This window comes from Belonocnema kinseyi, chromosome 7 (assembly GCF_010883055.1).
Source record: "Belonocnema kinseyi isolate 2016_QV_RU_SX_M_011 chromosome 7, B_treatae_v1, whole genome shotgun sequence".
Classification (NCBI taxonomy): domain Eukaryota; kingdom Metazoa; phylum Arthropoda; class Insecta; order Hymenoptera; family Cynipidae; genus Belonocnema; species Belonocnema kinseyi.
Window position 1 is genome coordinate 91,453,202 of NC_046663.1, and position 18,536 is coordinate 91,471,737.

Genomic DNA, 18,536 nt, shown 5'->3' on the forward strand with positions numbered 1-18,536 from the left:
AGGGGGGGGATTGGCTTGGGTCTTCTTCGCTCGGGCCAGGGTTTGCGCGGAGAGGCCAGGGAGATGTACCTTGGGCCGAAGCCCGGGGAGATCTGACTTCTGGGAAAAAAGGGGTGGGGATGAGGGGGCCCGAACCATCGCCCCCTCTTGTGAGATCCAATGCACTCACGATTAATGATCTCCCCGAAGAATGATCAGACTGGAAGAAGTTGTAGTGCGTTACCCGTTTGGGCATTATTACACAATCTGAGAGAAATTTGACATGGCTTGAATTTAAAGTGACGTTTATTATATGTGAAAAAAAGCCCGCAAACGGGAAAAACCACGATATCTGATAATTTATTTTATAAAAGAAAAATAAAGTAAAGTAGAAAAGAAGAGTGCGAAAGGGGTAGAGGGGTCGAAAATGAAAATTCTGGTTGACTTATTTCATGTGGAAGTCTTTTGGCATCGCGTGTTTGCGGAGAGGATCGAAATTATATTTCCCTATAGAGGAAATAGGTTCAACAGGTGATAATGATGTAGATTCATAAAATTTAGTGGCGGTTTCCTTAATATACTCTTAGATGTAAGGTAATTGAAATTCTCTGTGAAGGACAGAGTTCTTAGTATATCTAGGGGTCCTTGTGATACGTCTGAGGAATTTATTTTGTGTGATCTGAATGTGATTAATAATGCTTTTTGATGTACCCCCCGCCCCCAAATTGTACATGCATAATTTATGATTGGTCGGATAAACATTTTGTAAATTAGGATTCCATATTCAGGTTTTAGGCTGGAATGTCTGTTAATAATAGGATTTAATCGAGAGATAACTCCGAGAGCTTTCCCTTTAGTTTCCTGGATATATTGCTTCCAGTTAAGACGCTTGTGTAGTTTACCCTCGAGGTATTTCACGGAGGTTTCCTTTCTATTTTTTCATTAAACATTTTAGTTGGATCTATTTTAGCTGCTCTTCTGACTGAGAAAAGAATTGATTCAGATTTTGCTACGTTTATTTTTATTTTCCAGAGTTTAACCCATGCTTCAATGGCTTCAAGAGCTTTGTTAAGCAATTTAAAGATTTTTGGAACTGACCAGGATGAAGTGAATAACGCGATGTCATCCGCATATAATCCGATTAAAACTTCAGGGACCTCAGGGATGTCGTTTACATAGATAATGAAAAATACTGCTCCTAAAATGCACCCTTGGGGAACATCCACTCGGATGGGTTTCTCTTTTGAAAGTGTCTGGCCTATTTTGACTGAATTTTCTGTTGGAAAGATAAAAATGTATGAAATAGATAAGCCCTCTTGGAAAGTTGTAATGTATTAGATTTCCAAGCAGTCCAACATGCCAGACACTATCAAAAGCTTTTTCTACGTCGAGGAACACAGCTCCAGTATGTTTTCTTCGATTAAAATTTAAGCTAATTGCTTCGGTGAGCTTGAGCATCATATGCTGTGTAGAGTGACCTTTTCTGAAACCGTATTGCTGCGTTTTTAGGATGCTGTTTTCCTCGAGGTGATAGTTTACGCGAGTGAGTATTATTTTTTCAAAAATTTTTCTCATTGTATTAAGTAGACTTATGGGGCAGTAGCTGGTCGGATGATGTAGATCCTTGCCTTTTTTCTGAAAAACTAGAATGTGAGCTATTTTCCAAGATTCAGGAAAGTAGCTTAGTTGTATGCAGGCATTGAAGATAAGAGCAAGTAGTGTTAGGCATGAGATAGGAAGCTTCTTGAGGACTAAATTTGAAATTGAATCAGGGCCGGCAGCGTTGTTATTTTTATTATTTTTAATATGCTTGGTTACTTCCTTACTCTAAGTCAAATGGCAGGTGAGGTTAAGTTGCTCAGGCGACAAAACAAAAAGAATCATGGATGATTGCTAAATATAATATAATATATAATTTAGCGGACATCAATTTTATGTATGGGGTATTTCACACAATATTTTTTTTTCACGTAAAATATTTTTTTCTTGTTAAACACTCAAAAATTATTCGATACGTATTTTTTATTTCAATATGACACGTTTTTTTAAACAAAATAATCTAATTTCCATTTAAATAATTCAATTTTTTAGCCAAAAAAGATAAATTTTCAACCAAATATGGAATAATTAAATTCAAAAAAAAAATTAAATTAAAAAATAATTTAAATTAATTTAAATTAATTTAAATTAGTTTAAATTAGTTTAAAATTTAATTTTGAACAAAAAAATTCAACAAAACAGTTCAATTTTCAACCAAAGCGATCGATTTTCAACGAAAGTAAATAACTTTTTTAACTCAAAGAATGAATTTTTAACAAAGTAGTGCAATTTTCAAGTAAGTAGTCGAATTTTTAAACAGAAACAAAATAATTGAATCCTTAATCTGAATAATCAATATAAATGAATAGTCAACCAAACATCAAATGTCAAATTTTCAGTTAAAAAATTAATTTTGAATAAAAAAAATGTGGACAAAAAAGTTAAACTTTCAATCAAAGAGAGCAATTTTCAACTGAAGTGACGAATCTTCAACCAAAAGAACGAATTTTTAATAAAATAATGAATTTGTCAAGTAAGTATTCAAAATTACAACGTAAAATTATATTCATTTTATATAAAAATCATTGAATTCTACCACAAAGAGAAATTTCCAACAAAATAGTTTGAATCCTCAAATAAAAATGGATCATTAATTTTGCAAAACATTATATAATGCACTTTAAAATAAGTTTGATTTATGTTTTTTTTTAAGTTGATTTCTTAACTTGGAAGAAGAGTTGAACAATTAGAAATTAAAATCGTTAATAATAAAAAAATTGAACAAAAAAGGTTTTGAGTTGATAAACATGATGAAGCTTAAAAAAAAATAATTTTCAACAAATTAATTTAACTTTCAATCAAGTTTTTTTCAAGCAAAAAAGATTGATTCTCAATAAAACATGCAACATTTGGTATATCAACTAAATAAGATTTGTATTTTAAGTAAAAATAGTTGAATTACCATTAAAAAGAGAAATGATTAAACTAGAAATACGAATTTGCATTCAAATACATGAATCTTCAAATAGAAAAGATCACTTTTTGACAAAAAATGGCTTAATACACTTTCAGTTAATAAACTTAATTTCCAATCCCGAAAAAAATCGAATTCTCAAGAAGATTGATTCATTTCCAACTAAATAGTTTAATTTTTAACTAAAAATGGAATATATTACATTTTAAGTTTAAAAAAAAATTAATTTTGAATAAAAAAAAATTTCAACAAAATAGTTAAATTTTTATCAAAGAAATCAATTTGCAACTAAAGTGAGGAATTAACAACCGAAAGCATGGATTTTTAACAAAGTACATAGTACAACTTTCAAGTAGTTAAATTTTGAAGAAAAAAGATTTTAATTTTTAATAAAAAAAGATGAATTCTACCAATACGACAAATTTATCACAAAGTATTCGAAACAGCAAGTTTAATAAATTAATTTTAACCAAAAAAATGGCATTTTTAACTAAAAATGTAAGATATATTTTTCACACAAAAAAATAATTTTCAACCAAGAAAAAAAGCGAATTTTCAACACAATAGTTGAATCTTAAATCAAATATATGAATTTTGAATTAAAATTATGAATATTTAGACAAAAAATAAATGTTTAACAAAGTATTTCAATCTTTAACCAAGCATTTTAATCCTAAACGAAAATAAATTTAGTTTTGACCAAAAGAGATGAAATTTCAGGGACGACTGAAAAATCGCGAAAAATAAATGATTTGAAATATAATATTCTCGGTAATATAAAATTGCAATAAATACAATTTCCTACATTATAAAATATCCGACACTGTAAAATTCCGATTATAGTGAAATTCACGTATCCAAACAATTAAAACCCTGATAAATACTGAACTAAAAAATAATATATAAAATACTATTATTTGATGAAAATATTTTCTGTTTTACGACATTTTTATTACGAAAACAATTTTTATTGTTATATTCGGGAATTTTCTAATATTAAAATGTTCCTACATTGGCAATTTTATAATGTCGGATATTTTATAATATCAGGAATTTCATTTTTCGGGATTTTTCAATCGTTTTGCTATATTTACAATTTTAATGTTACATTTTAATTGTTCCTTTTGACAAAATTTTTAGTTTATTACAATTTCAATCGTGCAGTTTTTAATGCTTTTATTTTTAAAATGCCTAAAAGTATATAATTTCTATCATTTAGACATTTATTGCTTGATTCTTCAATTTAGAGCATTGTACATGATAGCGTGGATTTATATTTATTTATTGAAGTTTAAAATATTGTAGTTAAACGGAATTCAATTCAAAATTTTTCGCTTGAAAAGTGGTAGAAGATTCCATTTTATGCGTGTAAATTATTGAGCATTTGAAACTAAAAATGTTAAGCCTCAGTTATAAAAGTTTCAAATTCAAAAGCTCTATTTTAACTCCTTTAATTAGCAGTTCAGTTTTAATTATTTTAAATGAAAAAAACAGCTCCAAAAGTTTGCATTTTTTTATTTCAATTACCACAAAAAATGGTTGCAAACTGGGGAAAAAGGGGAATTTTTTTCCCCGATTATAACTACCATCCCGAAGGATTTAATTAATTTTTTTACCTTAATCTCGTGAAATTCGGTGCTGTTTGTGCTAACTTTTCCCTTTTCAGCAACGATTTCACGGTAGAGACAATTTAAAGTGTATTGCATAACGAGTGCACAGTTTTTATTGCTAATATCCCTCGTTTTAATCAATGTCTCTTTGATGAGGTCTCCATAGTCCTTTTTGTATTTAACATAATTCTTAAAGACAAATACAGCTTCTTTCGCTGATATCATATTGTAGACAATCAACTTGCAGTAACCTGCAAGCAAGTTTCTCCTTTTGGCCAAATCTTCCATCCTTGAAGGTTCATCCACTTCGTCTTTAAATCATAAATCAAATTAATTAGAATTCAAATAATTTTACAATTTTAAGCCAAAGAAAATACTAATTACGAACCATCTTCTTTCTCAACAAAAACGAACTTCTGTAAGAAATTTCGTATAATTGTATGCATCATAGGAGTCGGTGTGTAAATCAATTGATGCATCAAAGGTTCGGGATGGCTTTGCAACCGGTTAGAAAAAATTGCAAGCAGATCACAAAATGCAATGAAAGCATCTTCTCTCAAAGCGTCTGGTACTGGCTAAAAAGAACAACAAAATAAAAATAAAATCAATGAAATTTAATGAAATTACTAAAGATCTCTTGGATTTGATAGATTTTAAATGGATTTTATAAAGAATGCATGAGATTGCATGACCCTTACGAAAAAAAATATATTATAGGAAAATTCATGTAGACCAAATATAAAATAGTTAAATTTTCAGATAACAAATTTAATTTTTAACAACAAGAAATTCCAAAAAACAGTTTAATTTTCAATCGAAGAAAGCAAATTTCAACGAAAGTGATGAACTCTTTTAACCCAAAGAATGAATTTTTAACAAAGTAGTGCAATTTTCAAGTAAGCAGTCGAATTTTTAAACAAACAAGATTTTAATTTTAGGTAAAAAGCAGTTAATTTTACAGAAACAACCAATTTCCAATAAAAAAAAAACAATTTTCAACTAAAGTGACGAATTTTCAACCAAAAGAACGAATTTTTAACAACAACAAAAATATTATAGGAAAATTCATATAGACCTATAATTATTTTCCTATAATTTTTTCTCTATTATAGGAAATTTATTATAGAAAATTATTATACAGAAAACTATTTTCAGAATAATGAATTTCCTTTATATCTTTAAAGTCAGTAGATTTCTTAAAATCTGATAAAGTGCTTTTAAATTCCTTGGAATCTTTTAAATAAAGTTAGATATCTTTGGAAATAATTTTAACTGCCTTGGAAATAAAATTAAATTGAACCTATTAATTAAAGTTCTCTAAAGAAAAACATGCCAACTTCCTCCAAATCCTTTAAAATCCCCTAAAACTCTTGGAAATTCAATTAAATCTTTTAAATCTTGTGAACTTCGCTAAGAATCTCTTGAAATTTAATTTAATTTCTTTCGTTTTTAATAAAAAAAAACTCCAACCCCTAGAAGAAATCCTTTGAAATCTTTGGAGATTCAATCAAATATTTTTAATATTCTGAAATACCTTGAAAATTTTCATTTAAAAATTGTTAAAATCCATTAAAATATAAGTAAAAATTACTTGAAATATTTTTTTTAAATTCTATTGAACTTAATGATAAAAGTTCTGCAAAAAAACCCATTTAAGGCCATGTGATGAGTAGCTCACGTGAACAGATTCCTACCTTACAACCACTTTTTTTAGTTCCCAACTTATTATCACACGAAATGCCATATCAAGTTGAAAATTTGGGATACTAAACAAGAAGCGCTAAGAATGGCGGGTCTGAATGGCGGATCGGTTTTGTTGTAAATAATTTTTTTCCCTTTTTTCATGATTATTAAAATTTAGGACCAGACCCACCTTTGTTAGTGCTTCTTATTTATTATCCCAAATTTTCAACTCGATGTGGCGCTTCGTGTGAAAATAAGTTGGGAAATAAAAAAATTGAAGATAAGGTGGGAATCTGGTCACGTGACCCACTCGCCACATGGCCTTAAATCCCTAGAAATCTTTGAAATCTCCGGAAATACTTAAAAATTCAATAACAGTTTAAATTATTCGAAAAACTTTGAAAAAAATAGGTTGAAGTTATATTCATTAAAGTTATCTGAAACCCCGTTTAAGTCCCTAGAAAGTTTTAAAATCGCCAGAAATCCTTGGAAATTGAATGAAATCTTTTAAATCTTGTAACATTCCTTGAAGTACCTTAAAATTCCTTAAGATCTTTGAAATCGTTACGAATCCCTTGAAATGTAATCGTAAAAATCCATTAAAATAAGTAAAAATGATTTCAAATTCCTTTAATATAAATAAAATTAAAATGATTAATTGAAATTCGCTAATAAAAACAGCCCAAATATCTACAAATCCTTGGAGATTCAATAATATCCTTTTAATCTGGTAAATCCCTTGAAATTTATTTTCACTTCATTTATATTACGAAATTGTTTGGAAATCTCTTGAAATATTTGCTTTGAAAACCGTAAAAATCCATTAAAATAAGTTTAAATATTTTGAAAAAAATAATAAATTGATCTTATTCACTAAAGTTACCTACAAAAAGCCCCGTTTAGATCTACAGAAATCTCATAAAATATTTGAAATGCCTAAAAATCCCTTGAAATTTAATCTAAAATTTCAATTCCTTGAATATAGATTAAATTCACCTTATTCTTTAAAGTTTTCTAAAAAAAGCAGCTTAAATCCGTTGAAATACTTATTTATTATTATTATATTATTACTTACTTTACGAAGTTCTTTAGAAATCCCTTACAATATGGCCTTGGGAAATCGTAAAAATATATTAAAATAAGTAAAAATCATTTGAAATCTCTTGAATATAAATTAATTCCTTAAAATCCTTGGTGATTTAATAAAATCCATTATATCTCGTGAAATTCCTTGAAATTTAGTTCCACTTCATTTATTAAAAATCATTTTGATTACTTTGAAAAAAAAATAAATTTGAACGTATTTATTAAAGTTCTCTGATAAACACAGCTCAAATCTCTAGAAATCCTTGAAAATTCGATAAAATTCTTTAAATCTTGTGAAATCCCTTGAAATTTATTCTTACTTCATTTATTTTATGAAATTCTTTAGAAATCCCTTGAAAACTTTCCCGTGGAAATCGTGCAAATCCATTAAAAATTAGTATAAATAATTTTAAAATATTGTAAAATTCCTTGAAATCTTTGAAAATCCAACAAAATTCTTTGAAATCCCTTGAAATTTTTGTTTAAAATACGTGAAAATCATTTGAAATTCCTTGAATATAAAGTTAATTGTGTTAATTATTATTATTCGTGGTCATTGGAATTACAAAATTCGAACACTAAAGCTAAAAAAATTGTATTTGAAGTAATAAAAACTGAGCTGTAAATAATTTAAAGCAATTTTAAGCTTGAAATATTAAAAATTGAAAGATTACATTTCTGTTATAAACTGAACATTTATTAAATTTAAAATGAAATTATTTTCATTTTAAATAGTTGAGAAATCCTCGCAAAGATTCAAAAATTTATTTCAAAATCCTGTCAATTTAAAAACATTTTTGAAAAATTTGGATATCTTTTTTAATTTCTTTTTAAATATTCTCTTAAAATTATTTTTTCAAAATAAAAATTAATTTGCAATTTGTCTGGGAATTGAAAAAGTATGTTTTTTACTCTTTTAAAGCCTTTCATAATTCTTAAAAAGCTTCTAAATTTTTTGTTCGAACTCTGCAAAAATCTATATTTTCTTTTAAATTTGACCGTGGGCTAATTGCACTAAAATTTTCTGTTTTACTCGTAAATTAAATTTCTTTCAAATAGAACAATTAATATTGTAACATTCCAAGTTTAGTTGTTTGTTTCGTAATGAATATTTGATTTATAATTACTGATTCTACATGAACAATCAAATATGTCTAAATATTAAGCAATTGTTAATTTTCTTAATTAAAAACTTTCAAATTTTAGACTAAGTTATTTTAAAACTGAAAATAATTGATAAAGTTTCAATCGAAACAGTTTCATTTTTAAAGTAATCTTCTTGTAAACCCAATTATTATTCACTAGTTAATCCTTAATTTATAGTTAAATTTTAAAAATGATTATAATTTATATTCACATTTGATCAACTTCAAAGTTTTTTAAATCCAAAATTGTCGATTTTAAGCGCTACTAATTTTTAATTTTGTAAGTATTAAAAACTGTATTTTAAAATTCTTTAAATGAGAAATGTGCGCTTAAAAACTAAAATCCAAAATGGAAAATTTGTTAGTAAAACATTTTCCAATGACGTACTGTAAATTGAATTACATCATACTTGAAAAGGACAACAATTCAACTGATTATTGAAAAAACGGTTCCAATCAAACTTGGACAGATTTTTTTTTTCGAAAAATTTGTAAAATTCCCGGTTGAAAAATATATTCACTGTCATTTCCCGTTCCAGCGTCCATCCTAATTAAAGTTCTATAGTAAAAAAATGTTCAAATTCCTAGCAATCTTTGAAGTCCCTTATCTTTGAAATCGCTAGGAATCCCTGAAAATTTAATTTATGTCCCGAATTTCTAGAAATCTCTTTATATTCTAAAAAATTGTATTTTCTTTACTTTTTTGCATCAATTCTTTCCATATTTTAACATTTTTTATTTCTGTACTTCTTTTCTTATAATGATTTTCTATAATAATTTTTCTGGAATAGTGAAAAATTATAAGAAATTCATTATCGGAAAATAATCAGAGACTTATAAAAAATTTCCTATATTTTTTTGAAAGGGGGGATTGCAAGGGATTGAATGAGATTGCAGAGAGTGTGTATACCAGTTTTCAGCCCTTCGACTCAACAAAAATATGTGAATTAAATTTTTTTGCTGAAAAAAATCTCCTTCGCTCCACTGGGAAAGAAAAATGTGTAATTTTATAATAATATTTCCAAGTACCCTTTTCATCTTGTCGCCACTGAAGCTACATATCAATACCATGAAATCGTCCAAGTGTTCTCTCAAAACCTTACACTTTTCATCGCTTTGTGAATCCGAATCCGCCCATTTAAAGAGATGATGTTGGCCCCACAGAAATGAAAAGTAGCAGGAAGTTATGCAGTACTTGACTGCCTCATCAGAAAGCGAATTTCGAGTATCGGTCCTGGAATTAACGAATTGAATAAAAAATTTTTATATAAATTTATCAAAATCTATCAAAAAATTGCAGAAACTAACATTAAAAATGTATCTAAAATATTCTTAAAGAGCGAATCCCAAAGCTGCCAATGATTCAGGTCGTGATTTGTGTAAAAAAGAGCGACTTGCTTGAGAAACTGTGTAACTTTGATGGAAAGTTTTGAATCGATTTCTTTCTTTGCCTCCAAGGTAGTTCTGTATTCTTCTATTGCTGTTTTGTAGTTTTTTACAATCTCATCAATCAATCTCGTACGTGCAAGATCACACCTGTAAAGAATTTTTATTGTGAATCTGGCTCTTGTTATAATTTAATATTTATTATTACCATAGATGTACTCCAAAAAGAAAATCCAACAATATTTTTGGGTAAAAGTTCATTTTTTTATTCAGTGTCCAGCGGTTCTCAGAAAAAAAAGTTTAAGGCCTTTTCGAGGTTTTCCAGGTCAAGAAATCAAGTTTTTCCATATCTCATTTTTTTATTGGCCAAGAATTTCCAAAGAAAGCAGAACCATAAATAAAATATTTTTTTTGCGAACATAAGTTGTCTTTGTAAAACCTTTGGGAATTTTTTAATTAGACATTTTTTAAATCTTTGTGAAATCTTTTGTGATTTTGAAATTCCTGGGAAAAATTTGTTAAATCTTCTTGTTTTTTTAGTCAAATCTTTTGTATTTGTATGAAATTATTGAATGAGTTGAAATCTTTGTGAAAACTTTTAAAATCTTCTAAAAAAATTTTGAAATTATTGTAAATCCTTGAAATATTTACGAAATCTTCTCAAAATTAAAAGCTTTCAAAATCGTTTAAAATCTTTAGAATTCTTCAAAAATATCATGAACGTCAATAAAATAAATATTTTAAAAGCAAACAAAAAGCTCAAATTCAAGTTTCAAGTAAAAAATTCAAGGACAATTCCAGGTTTTTAAAGTTGCTGAACACCCTGTTATTAAAAAAGCTAATATTGTATTTTTGGTTCGGAATTCATCTCGTTTGGTAAAAAAATCTCACATATTTTATCGAAAATTCGTCTTTCTTAGTAGAAATTTAATTTTCTTGGTTGAAAATGTATCCTTTTTGGTTAAAAATGCAATTGTTGGGTTGAAATAACTGTTAGATCCTTCGTTGAGGATTAATCTTTTTTGATTAAAAAGTCGATTATTTGACTCAAAGTTTAAATATTCTGTAAAATAAATTGAATTTTTAATTAAGGATTCAAAATTGTTGTTGAAAATTCAAGGATTTGCTTTTAAATGAACGTTTATGTTAAAAATTCTACTGTTTTGTAGAAAATTCATCTTCTTGGCTCGAACATTCAACAATTTGATAGAAAATTAAACTATTTGGTTAAAAATTAAATTTTTTGGTTAAAAAAATCATAGTTTTGGGTTGAAAATTCAATTTTTTGTAGATAATTCGTCTTTTTGGGTTTAAAATTAAACAATTTTGTCGAAAATTCATCTTTTTGGTTGAAACTTTAAGAAGTTTGTTTTAAAATATTTTTTTTTGTAAACATTTTTTTTATCTAAATGTTTAACCGTTCCATGTTTGGTTAAAATTTTATCCTGTATATTGGATAAGTTAGAAATTCGTCTTTTTTATAGAACATTAATATTATTGGTTGAAAATTCATCTTTTTTGTTGAAAATTCGTTTTTTTTTATTTAAAGTTCTTTTTTATCAGAGTTGTCATCTGAAAATGTTAATACTATTCCATTTTTTAGTAAAACTTCATCCTGTATATTGTATAATTTAAAAATAAACTATGTATTCGGAGGATAATTCATGTATTACTTTGTTGAAAAGTCATCATTTTGGGTAGAAAATTAATCATTTTTGTTGAAAAACCAACTTTTAGGGTAGAATATTATTCTTCATTGTTGAAAAGTCAACTTTTTACTTGAGAATACAACTATATAGTTCAAAATTCATCTTTCTTAATACAAGCCCATCTTTTTTTTTTTTAAACTTAACTTTCTTCTGAAAAATTGGTCTTTTTGTCTTGAAAATTCAAATATTTGATTGAGTTTTGATCTTTTTTCTTTAAAAATTCGACCACTTGATTAAAAATGCATCTATGTATGCTGAAAATTCAACTATTAGTTTAAAAGTTCAACTATTTTGTTAAAAATATAATTATTTTTTGAAAATTCGACTATTTTGATAGTCATCCATTTTTTTCAAAAATTCATCTATGGACTTAAAACTTAATACTTTTGAATTAATCATTAATCTTTTATGGTACAAAAGACAACCTCCATGGTGAAAAATGTATCTTTCTAGTTCTCAAATTAACTCTCTTTTTAAAAATTCAATTGTCTTGGAAAAAATTCGTCTTTTTTGGCTCGAAAATTTTACCATTTGTTTAAAGCGTTAACTGTTTTTTGGAAAACTCATCTCTTTTACTAGAAAGTTCATCCATTTGATTGTCAATATAACACTTCCGTTGAAAATTCAAGTATCTTGTTAAAAAATCATCTTTCTTGATAGAAAATTATCCTTTTTGTTAAACCTTAATCTTTTCCAATTTAAAAGTCTACTGTTTCTTAAAAACATTCGACTTTTTAGCATAAAAACTTTGTTCTTTTGTTAAAAATTCTTTATGCATGGTATAAAAGTCATCTTTCTTGGTTAAAAATAAACTTTTTTTTAATGAAAAATGCAATTGTCTTGAAATATACACTACTGGTCAAAAGTTTGAGTTCACCTCTTTTTCGGTGATTGATTAAATTCTCTTAATTTTAATTAGGTAAGAGCTAAAATTTGTTCTCTTTAAATAAGTCAATGCTATAAAAATTTCCCAATTAATGAGCCCATGATGAAGCCAAATCGTTCATTTTTTAAATATATAATGCAAGAATAGTGTATATTTCAATGCTTTCTCAAATTTCCAGTAACTTCCTTAATAATCAATATTTTTAAATGTTCTTCGGCTCATTTTAAAGCTATTTTTCCACAGCATCGCAAAAGCTTACGAACGTAAATCTAACAAAATCCTATCACAGTGAAAGAACTCATTTATACAGAATTTTGAGAGCATTTAATCAATTTAAAGAAAAAATGTTTAGCTCTAACATAATAAAAAATTAAGAGAACTTAATGAATCATCAAAAAAGAGGCGAATCCAAACTTTTGAGTGGTAGTGTATTTGATATGATTTTAATCTTTTTTGTTTAAATATTCGACCATTTGATGGAATATGCATCTTTATATGCTGAAAATTAAACTATTTTGTTTAATTCATCATTTTTGGTCGAAAATTCAACAATGTTCTTAAAAATTCATCATTTTGGATTGAACATTAATCTTTTATGACAAAAAAGACATCGCAGATTATTCAGTAATAAAAAATGATTGCAAACCTAGCGAAATTCGGATGGCCTTCCGTGTTAACACACATGCATTCAAAGGTTTTTGATGCTGTTTCCAGCACAACAGAGTCATCAACAGTTTCTACAATCATCTGCATTTCGTGGAGTAATGCTTCCAAATTGTCTTCTTCCTTGAGCTTGACGTAGATAAACAGGTCAAAATATTGTGGAATGGTGAGCAGATTTGCCAGTTTCTTAGGATCATTGCTGTATTTAGAGAGCAGAAGAGGCAAATTTTCGACAAAATGTTTCGTTATTTTCTCCCTGTCTTGTTTAACTTGTTGCTCTTCCTTTGTTGACATCTTGCGTTTTGGTACTCGACGTTCTGGAATTTCACCTAGTGAAGAATTCAAGAACATTGTCTATATTTATAGTAACTTTTACAGTTTTAAACATTAATCCCTAGCAACCTTAAAAATATTACAATTTTGCCTTCCTAAAATCTCAAATAAATATTGTGAAATTCCTTGAAATCTTTGAAGTTGCAAAGAATCCCTTGAAATTTAATTCCCAAAATTCTTTTGAAATTCCCTTTAAATTTTTTTAAACTCTTGAAATTCTTTTGAATCCCTTGAAATCCCTGGAAAATTTTCTTTGCAATAAGATAAATTCATTTGAAATTCCTTGAATATAAAGTAAATCGAACTTATTAAATATATTGTTAATCACATACAAAAATTCCCGGTCATTTCCAAGTTCGCAAAAATTTTTCACGGTCAGTGAAGTTAAAAAATTTGAACTCTAAAGCTAAAAAATGTTCTATTTGAAGTAATAGAAGCGAAGCTGCAAATCATTTTAGGCAATTTTAAGCTAGAAATGTTCAAAATTGAACAATTAAATTTTCGTTATAAGCTGAACACTTCTCAAATTAAAAGTTCAATTATTTTCATTTCAAATAGGTTAAACATCCTTAAAAAGCTTTAAAATTTTATTTCAAAATCTTGACGAATCTACACGATGTTTTACATTTATTTAAATTCAAAATTATTCTTGAATTTTTTTAAATTTCTAAACATCTTTTAAAAAGATACGAATTCTTCCTAGATTTTTTTTAATCCTGCAAAACTGAAAATATTTCCTTAAAATCTTGCAGATTCATTATTGACCATTTTGGAAATCTTTTCATATCTCTTTAAATATTCTCTTTATATTAATTTTTCAAAATAAAAAGTTATTTTCAATTTTCCTATGAATCTTAAGAAAATGTTTTTTATTCTTTTCAAGTTTTTCATAATTCTTAAAAAGCTTCTAAATTTTTTGTTCAATCTCTGCAAAAATCTATATTTTGTTATAAATTAGGTAGTGGGTTATTTGCAACAAAATTTCAGCACGTATAGCCGGATTTTATCGGTACAAGTAAACACTTCGTTTAAATTATATGAAATCATTTTTAATTTTTAATTCATTTTTTTTCAGACCTTATAAATATTTCTTCAGCTTATCGATTTTTTTCTAGGAATTATAGGCGTTTAATATTTATTATACATCAAAATTCAACATTTTTTCTTGCAAAATAAATTTTATGAAATAGAAAAATTAAAATTGTAAAATTTAAAGTTCAGTTGTTTCTTCAGTTTTCGATATCTGATGTACATTTACTGATTTTACATTGACAATAAAATATTTCTATATATCAAGCGATTTTTATTTTTCTTAATTAAACATTTTCAAATTTTAGACCAAAAAAATATTTTTAATTTAATAAAAGCCTTTAATTATGAATATATAATTTTAAAGTTATTTTAAAATTAAAAATAGTTTATAAAGTTTAAATCGAGCGTTAAAATCTGAAAATTCTTAAATTTGAAATTAATTCCGAATATTCGATGTCAAACGCTAATAATAAAAAATTTGCCCGCGTCGCGGGCATACTCTCCTCGCGCGCTACGCGCGCGGCTCGAATTCGATCGCAAGTTTGAGCGCGCTTAGGGCGCGCGAGGATTGAATCTCGCGCTTTGCGCTCGAACATAACTACACCTCACGCTTCGCGCTCGGATATTTATTCTTTGCATTTGGAAAGCTTGAAAAAAACTTTATCAAAAAGATCTCTTTTAGATGGCAGTATTTATATGCGTCTTCATATTCTAAATTGTCTACTTAATTAAGTATAATCAAAGATTAAGTTTCTCAAAGCTCTGTAGGCTTTGAGGTACACATTCTCATCGTGAAACTCGCGTTGCGCGCTCGATTTCCGACAGACATTTGTAAACAGGTTTTGTTGGATTTTTTTCTCGTAACTTTCGTCGTTTTTCCACACATTTTTTTTATTTTATTTTTTTCAACGTTATTTTTCACGAAAAAAAAAACAAAAAGTAGGCGTCCTATCAAGAGGTGATTCTTAATGAAGTTGTAGATTTTTTTTGGGATAACCAGTTTTGTTCATTCATCTTTTTTCGTATCCTACACAGTTTGTCCACAAAATGGAATCTTTTTATTTTCCATTATTTTTTGTGCAATCAAAATTTGAATTTTCGATTTTTGAAGAAAATCCAAAAATTTGTTATGATAATCTTTTAGAGCTTTCAAAAATAAATGTTTTTCTTCTCTTGACTTTTTTTCGTATCGTGCGTTTTTTGGCTTCAAATTTTGATTTTCGGCTGATTAAAAAAATTTTGAAAATGCTATAACTCTGAGAATTTTCATTTTATAGAAAAAAGTCATAAGGATAAATTGTTTGTTCTTTTTAATACTATAAAACGGACGGCCGGACTGACGGACAGATAGACAGACGCCATCGTGAAAACCTGATTTTCGGATTACGGGGGTCTCGAAACGTGGAGATCCGTTGAAAAGGTGTAATGTCAAATTTCCGACAATTCTAATACTTTCTCAATCATAAATGACGAGAATGTAAAAATTTGTTAAGTCTTTAAAATTGCATTTTAAAATTCTTTAAATGAACTGTTGTAAAGTTTTCAAAATCATTGTGAAACCTTTGAAATATTTCTGAAATCTAGTGTACATCACTCAAAAGTCGAGCTGGTTTACCTTTTTAAATTTATTTAATAAAATTAATATCAGGGTACAGGGTGGCCCCAAACCGGAAAACCGGGAATTTTTAGTACCGGAATTTAGCCAGGAAACAGCAGAGCATTTTTTTAAGCAGGATTTTTTCTGAATTGTGTTTGTGTTTGTGATAGGTAGCGTTTCCGGCTAACAAAAAAAAAGAATTTGGAATTGTGCTCAGTGTTACCATCTCCGCTAAATTTTTAAAGTTAACGTTTCGTTTAAAGATGAACATTCATTTTGTACAATATTTATTTAAGAATTTAAATCTTGTGTTGAAAGATCATTCAAATACTAATGTTCCTTTTATATTTAAGAAAGAAAACTTTTTTTTTTAGATATTTAACATATTAAATTACATAGGCAACCTAAATTTATATAATTAGTAACTGATAATTGGCGTAATAAAATGACAATTTAGGGATAATGATTTAAACTATGGCTGACAAAATTTTTTTTTTAGAAAATTGGTCTTTTTGGATTGAAAATTCATCCTTTAATAGAAAAGTCGTATTTTTGGTTGAGAGTGAATTCTTTTTCATTAAAATTTCATCTACTGTTATAATATTTTCGGTTCAGAATTCGTCTCTTTTAGTTAAGAAATCTACTATTTAGTTGAAAATTGAAGTATTTTGTTGAAAATTCAATTGATCTGTTTAAAATTCAACTATTATATTAAAAAGCTTTTTTTGTTGAAAATTAATTCCCTTTTTTTGGAAAATGGGCTATTATATTTTTGTCTCAGAATTCATCTTTTGGTTAAAAAGTTCTGTTGTTTGATTAAAAATTTAATTATTTTGATGAAAATTCAAATTTCGTATAGGAAATTCATCTTTAGGTAAAAAATTGGTTTTTTTGGTTCAAAATTCATATTCTCTAGTTGAAAATTAATTCTCTTGAAATGAAAAATATGATGTGGTCCAGAATGTATATATATATTTTTTTTTTGCTAAAAATTTTACCATTTGGTTAAAAATTGTCATTATTTTGTTGAAAATTTAACTATTTTCTTAAAGAGCCATTCTTTTTGGTTGAAGTTTAATACTTTAAATTTGAACATTCTTGTTTTTTTAAATAGAAAATTGGTCCTTATAAATTGAACATTCGTATCTTGGTAGAAGTCATATTTTTAATTAAAAATGCATCTTTTCGATTAATAAATTCTACTATTTGGTTAAATATTTTATTATTTTGTTAAAAATTCAATTCTTTTATTAAAAGATCATCCTTTTCGATCGAAAATTCAAGTTTTTTATTGCTAATTTTGTTTAATTCAACTATTCGGTGGATGATTCAGTTTTGAAGATTAAAAATTCAACTTGTTTGTTCAAAAGTCACCTTTTGTGGTCAAAAATCCATCTTTTTGGAAAGAAAATTCATCATTTTGTATTGAATATTCATTTTTTGGTAAGTTATCATTTTAGGTTAAGTGTTAACTAATTTTTTGTTTGAAGATTCTAATATATTATTCTGGGTATAAAATTCATCTCATTTGAGTAAAAATTCTACTATTTGTTTCAAAATTTTATTTTGTTGTTGAAAATATCACCTTTTTCGTTAAACATTTTTCTTTTGGATAGAAAATTCATCTTTTGTGGTTGAAATTTAGTTCTTTTTATTATATTCCTGGTTTAGAATTCATCTCTTTTATTCGTTGAAAATTATACCATTTGGTTAAAAATTTCATTATTTTGTTGAAAATTAAACTATTGTCTTAAGTTAGTCTTTTTTGGTTGAATATTCATTTCTTTTTATTTGAAAAATTTTGTTAAAAATTAATATTTTTGGTCGAAAATTCAACTGTTTGGTTGATAATTCATCTTTGTAGGTTGAAAATTCAACTATGTGGTTAAAAATTCAACATTTTTGTGAAAAATTATTCGTTTTTAGTCGAAAATTCAACTTTTTTGTTAAAAATTCGTCATCTTTCTTGTTTGAAAGTTAACTTTTTTGTTGAAAATTTATATCATTTCGATTTTAAAATTAAATTTTGTTCTAAAACATTCGAATTTTAGCTAGAAAACTCAACTCTTTTTCTTGAAAATTCAATATATTTCGATTCGAAATCTAAGAAATGTAGCACCCACATTAATTTTATTTAAAATAATTTATTCTCCTATTATTCCCCTATTTTCTTGAAAAATCGCCGTATATACTCTTGTTTTAAGAGCATTTAGGTGTGTGAAGTCTCAAATCACTTTGACAATAATTTATACGTTCCATACTTTATCTTGGAGTTCTAAAATGTTTAAATCTTTTTAAAAATTATATAATAAATCAATTATTATTAAAATATAAGCACTTGATTGTCAATCGGGAAAACGTTTAAGTTTTGACCGAGAAAACCGGGAAATAGCCTGGATATTTTGTTGAAGTTT

At 26.8% G+C, this 18,536-nt stretch overlaps 1 protein-coding gene across 2 annotated transcripts in view; it reads right to left on the reverse strand.

The window, feature by feature from the left end:
• The window catches only part of LOC117176747 (cohesin subunit SA-1-like), a 34,184-nt gene that overhangs the window by 7,972 nt on the left and 7,676 nt on the right, over positions 1 to 18,536 (reverse strand). For both annotated transcript variants that reach the window (XM_033367022.1, XM_033367023.1), the window contains 5 exons: positions 13,144 to 13,489; positions 9,825 to 10,052; positions 9,546 to 9,750; positions 4,991 to 5,177; positions 4,609 to 4,913 (listed from right to left, as the gene is read on the reverse strand). In XM_033367022.1, coding sequence (XP_033222913.1) covers positions 4,609 to 4,913; positions 4,991 to 5,177; positions 9,546 to 9,750; positions 9,825 to 10,052; positions 13,144 to 13,489 — 1,271 coding nt within the window. The remainder of the gene's footprint in view (positions 1 to 4,608; positions 4,914 to 4,990; positions 5,178 to 9,545; positions 9,751 to 9,824; positions 10,053 to 13,143; positions 13,490 to 18,536) is intronic.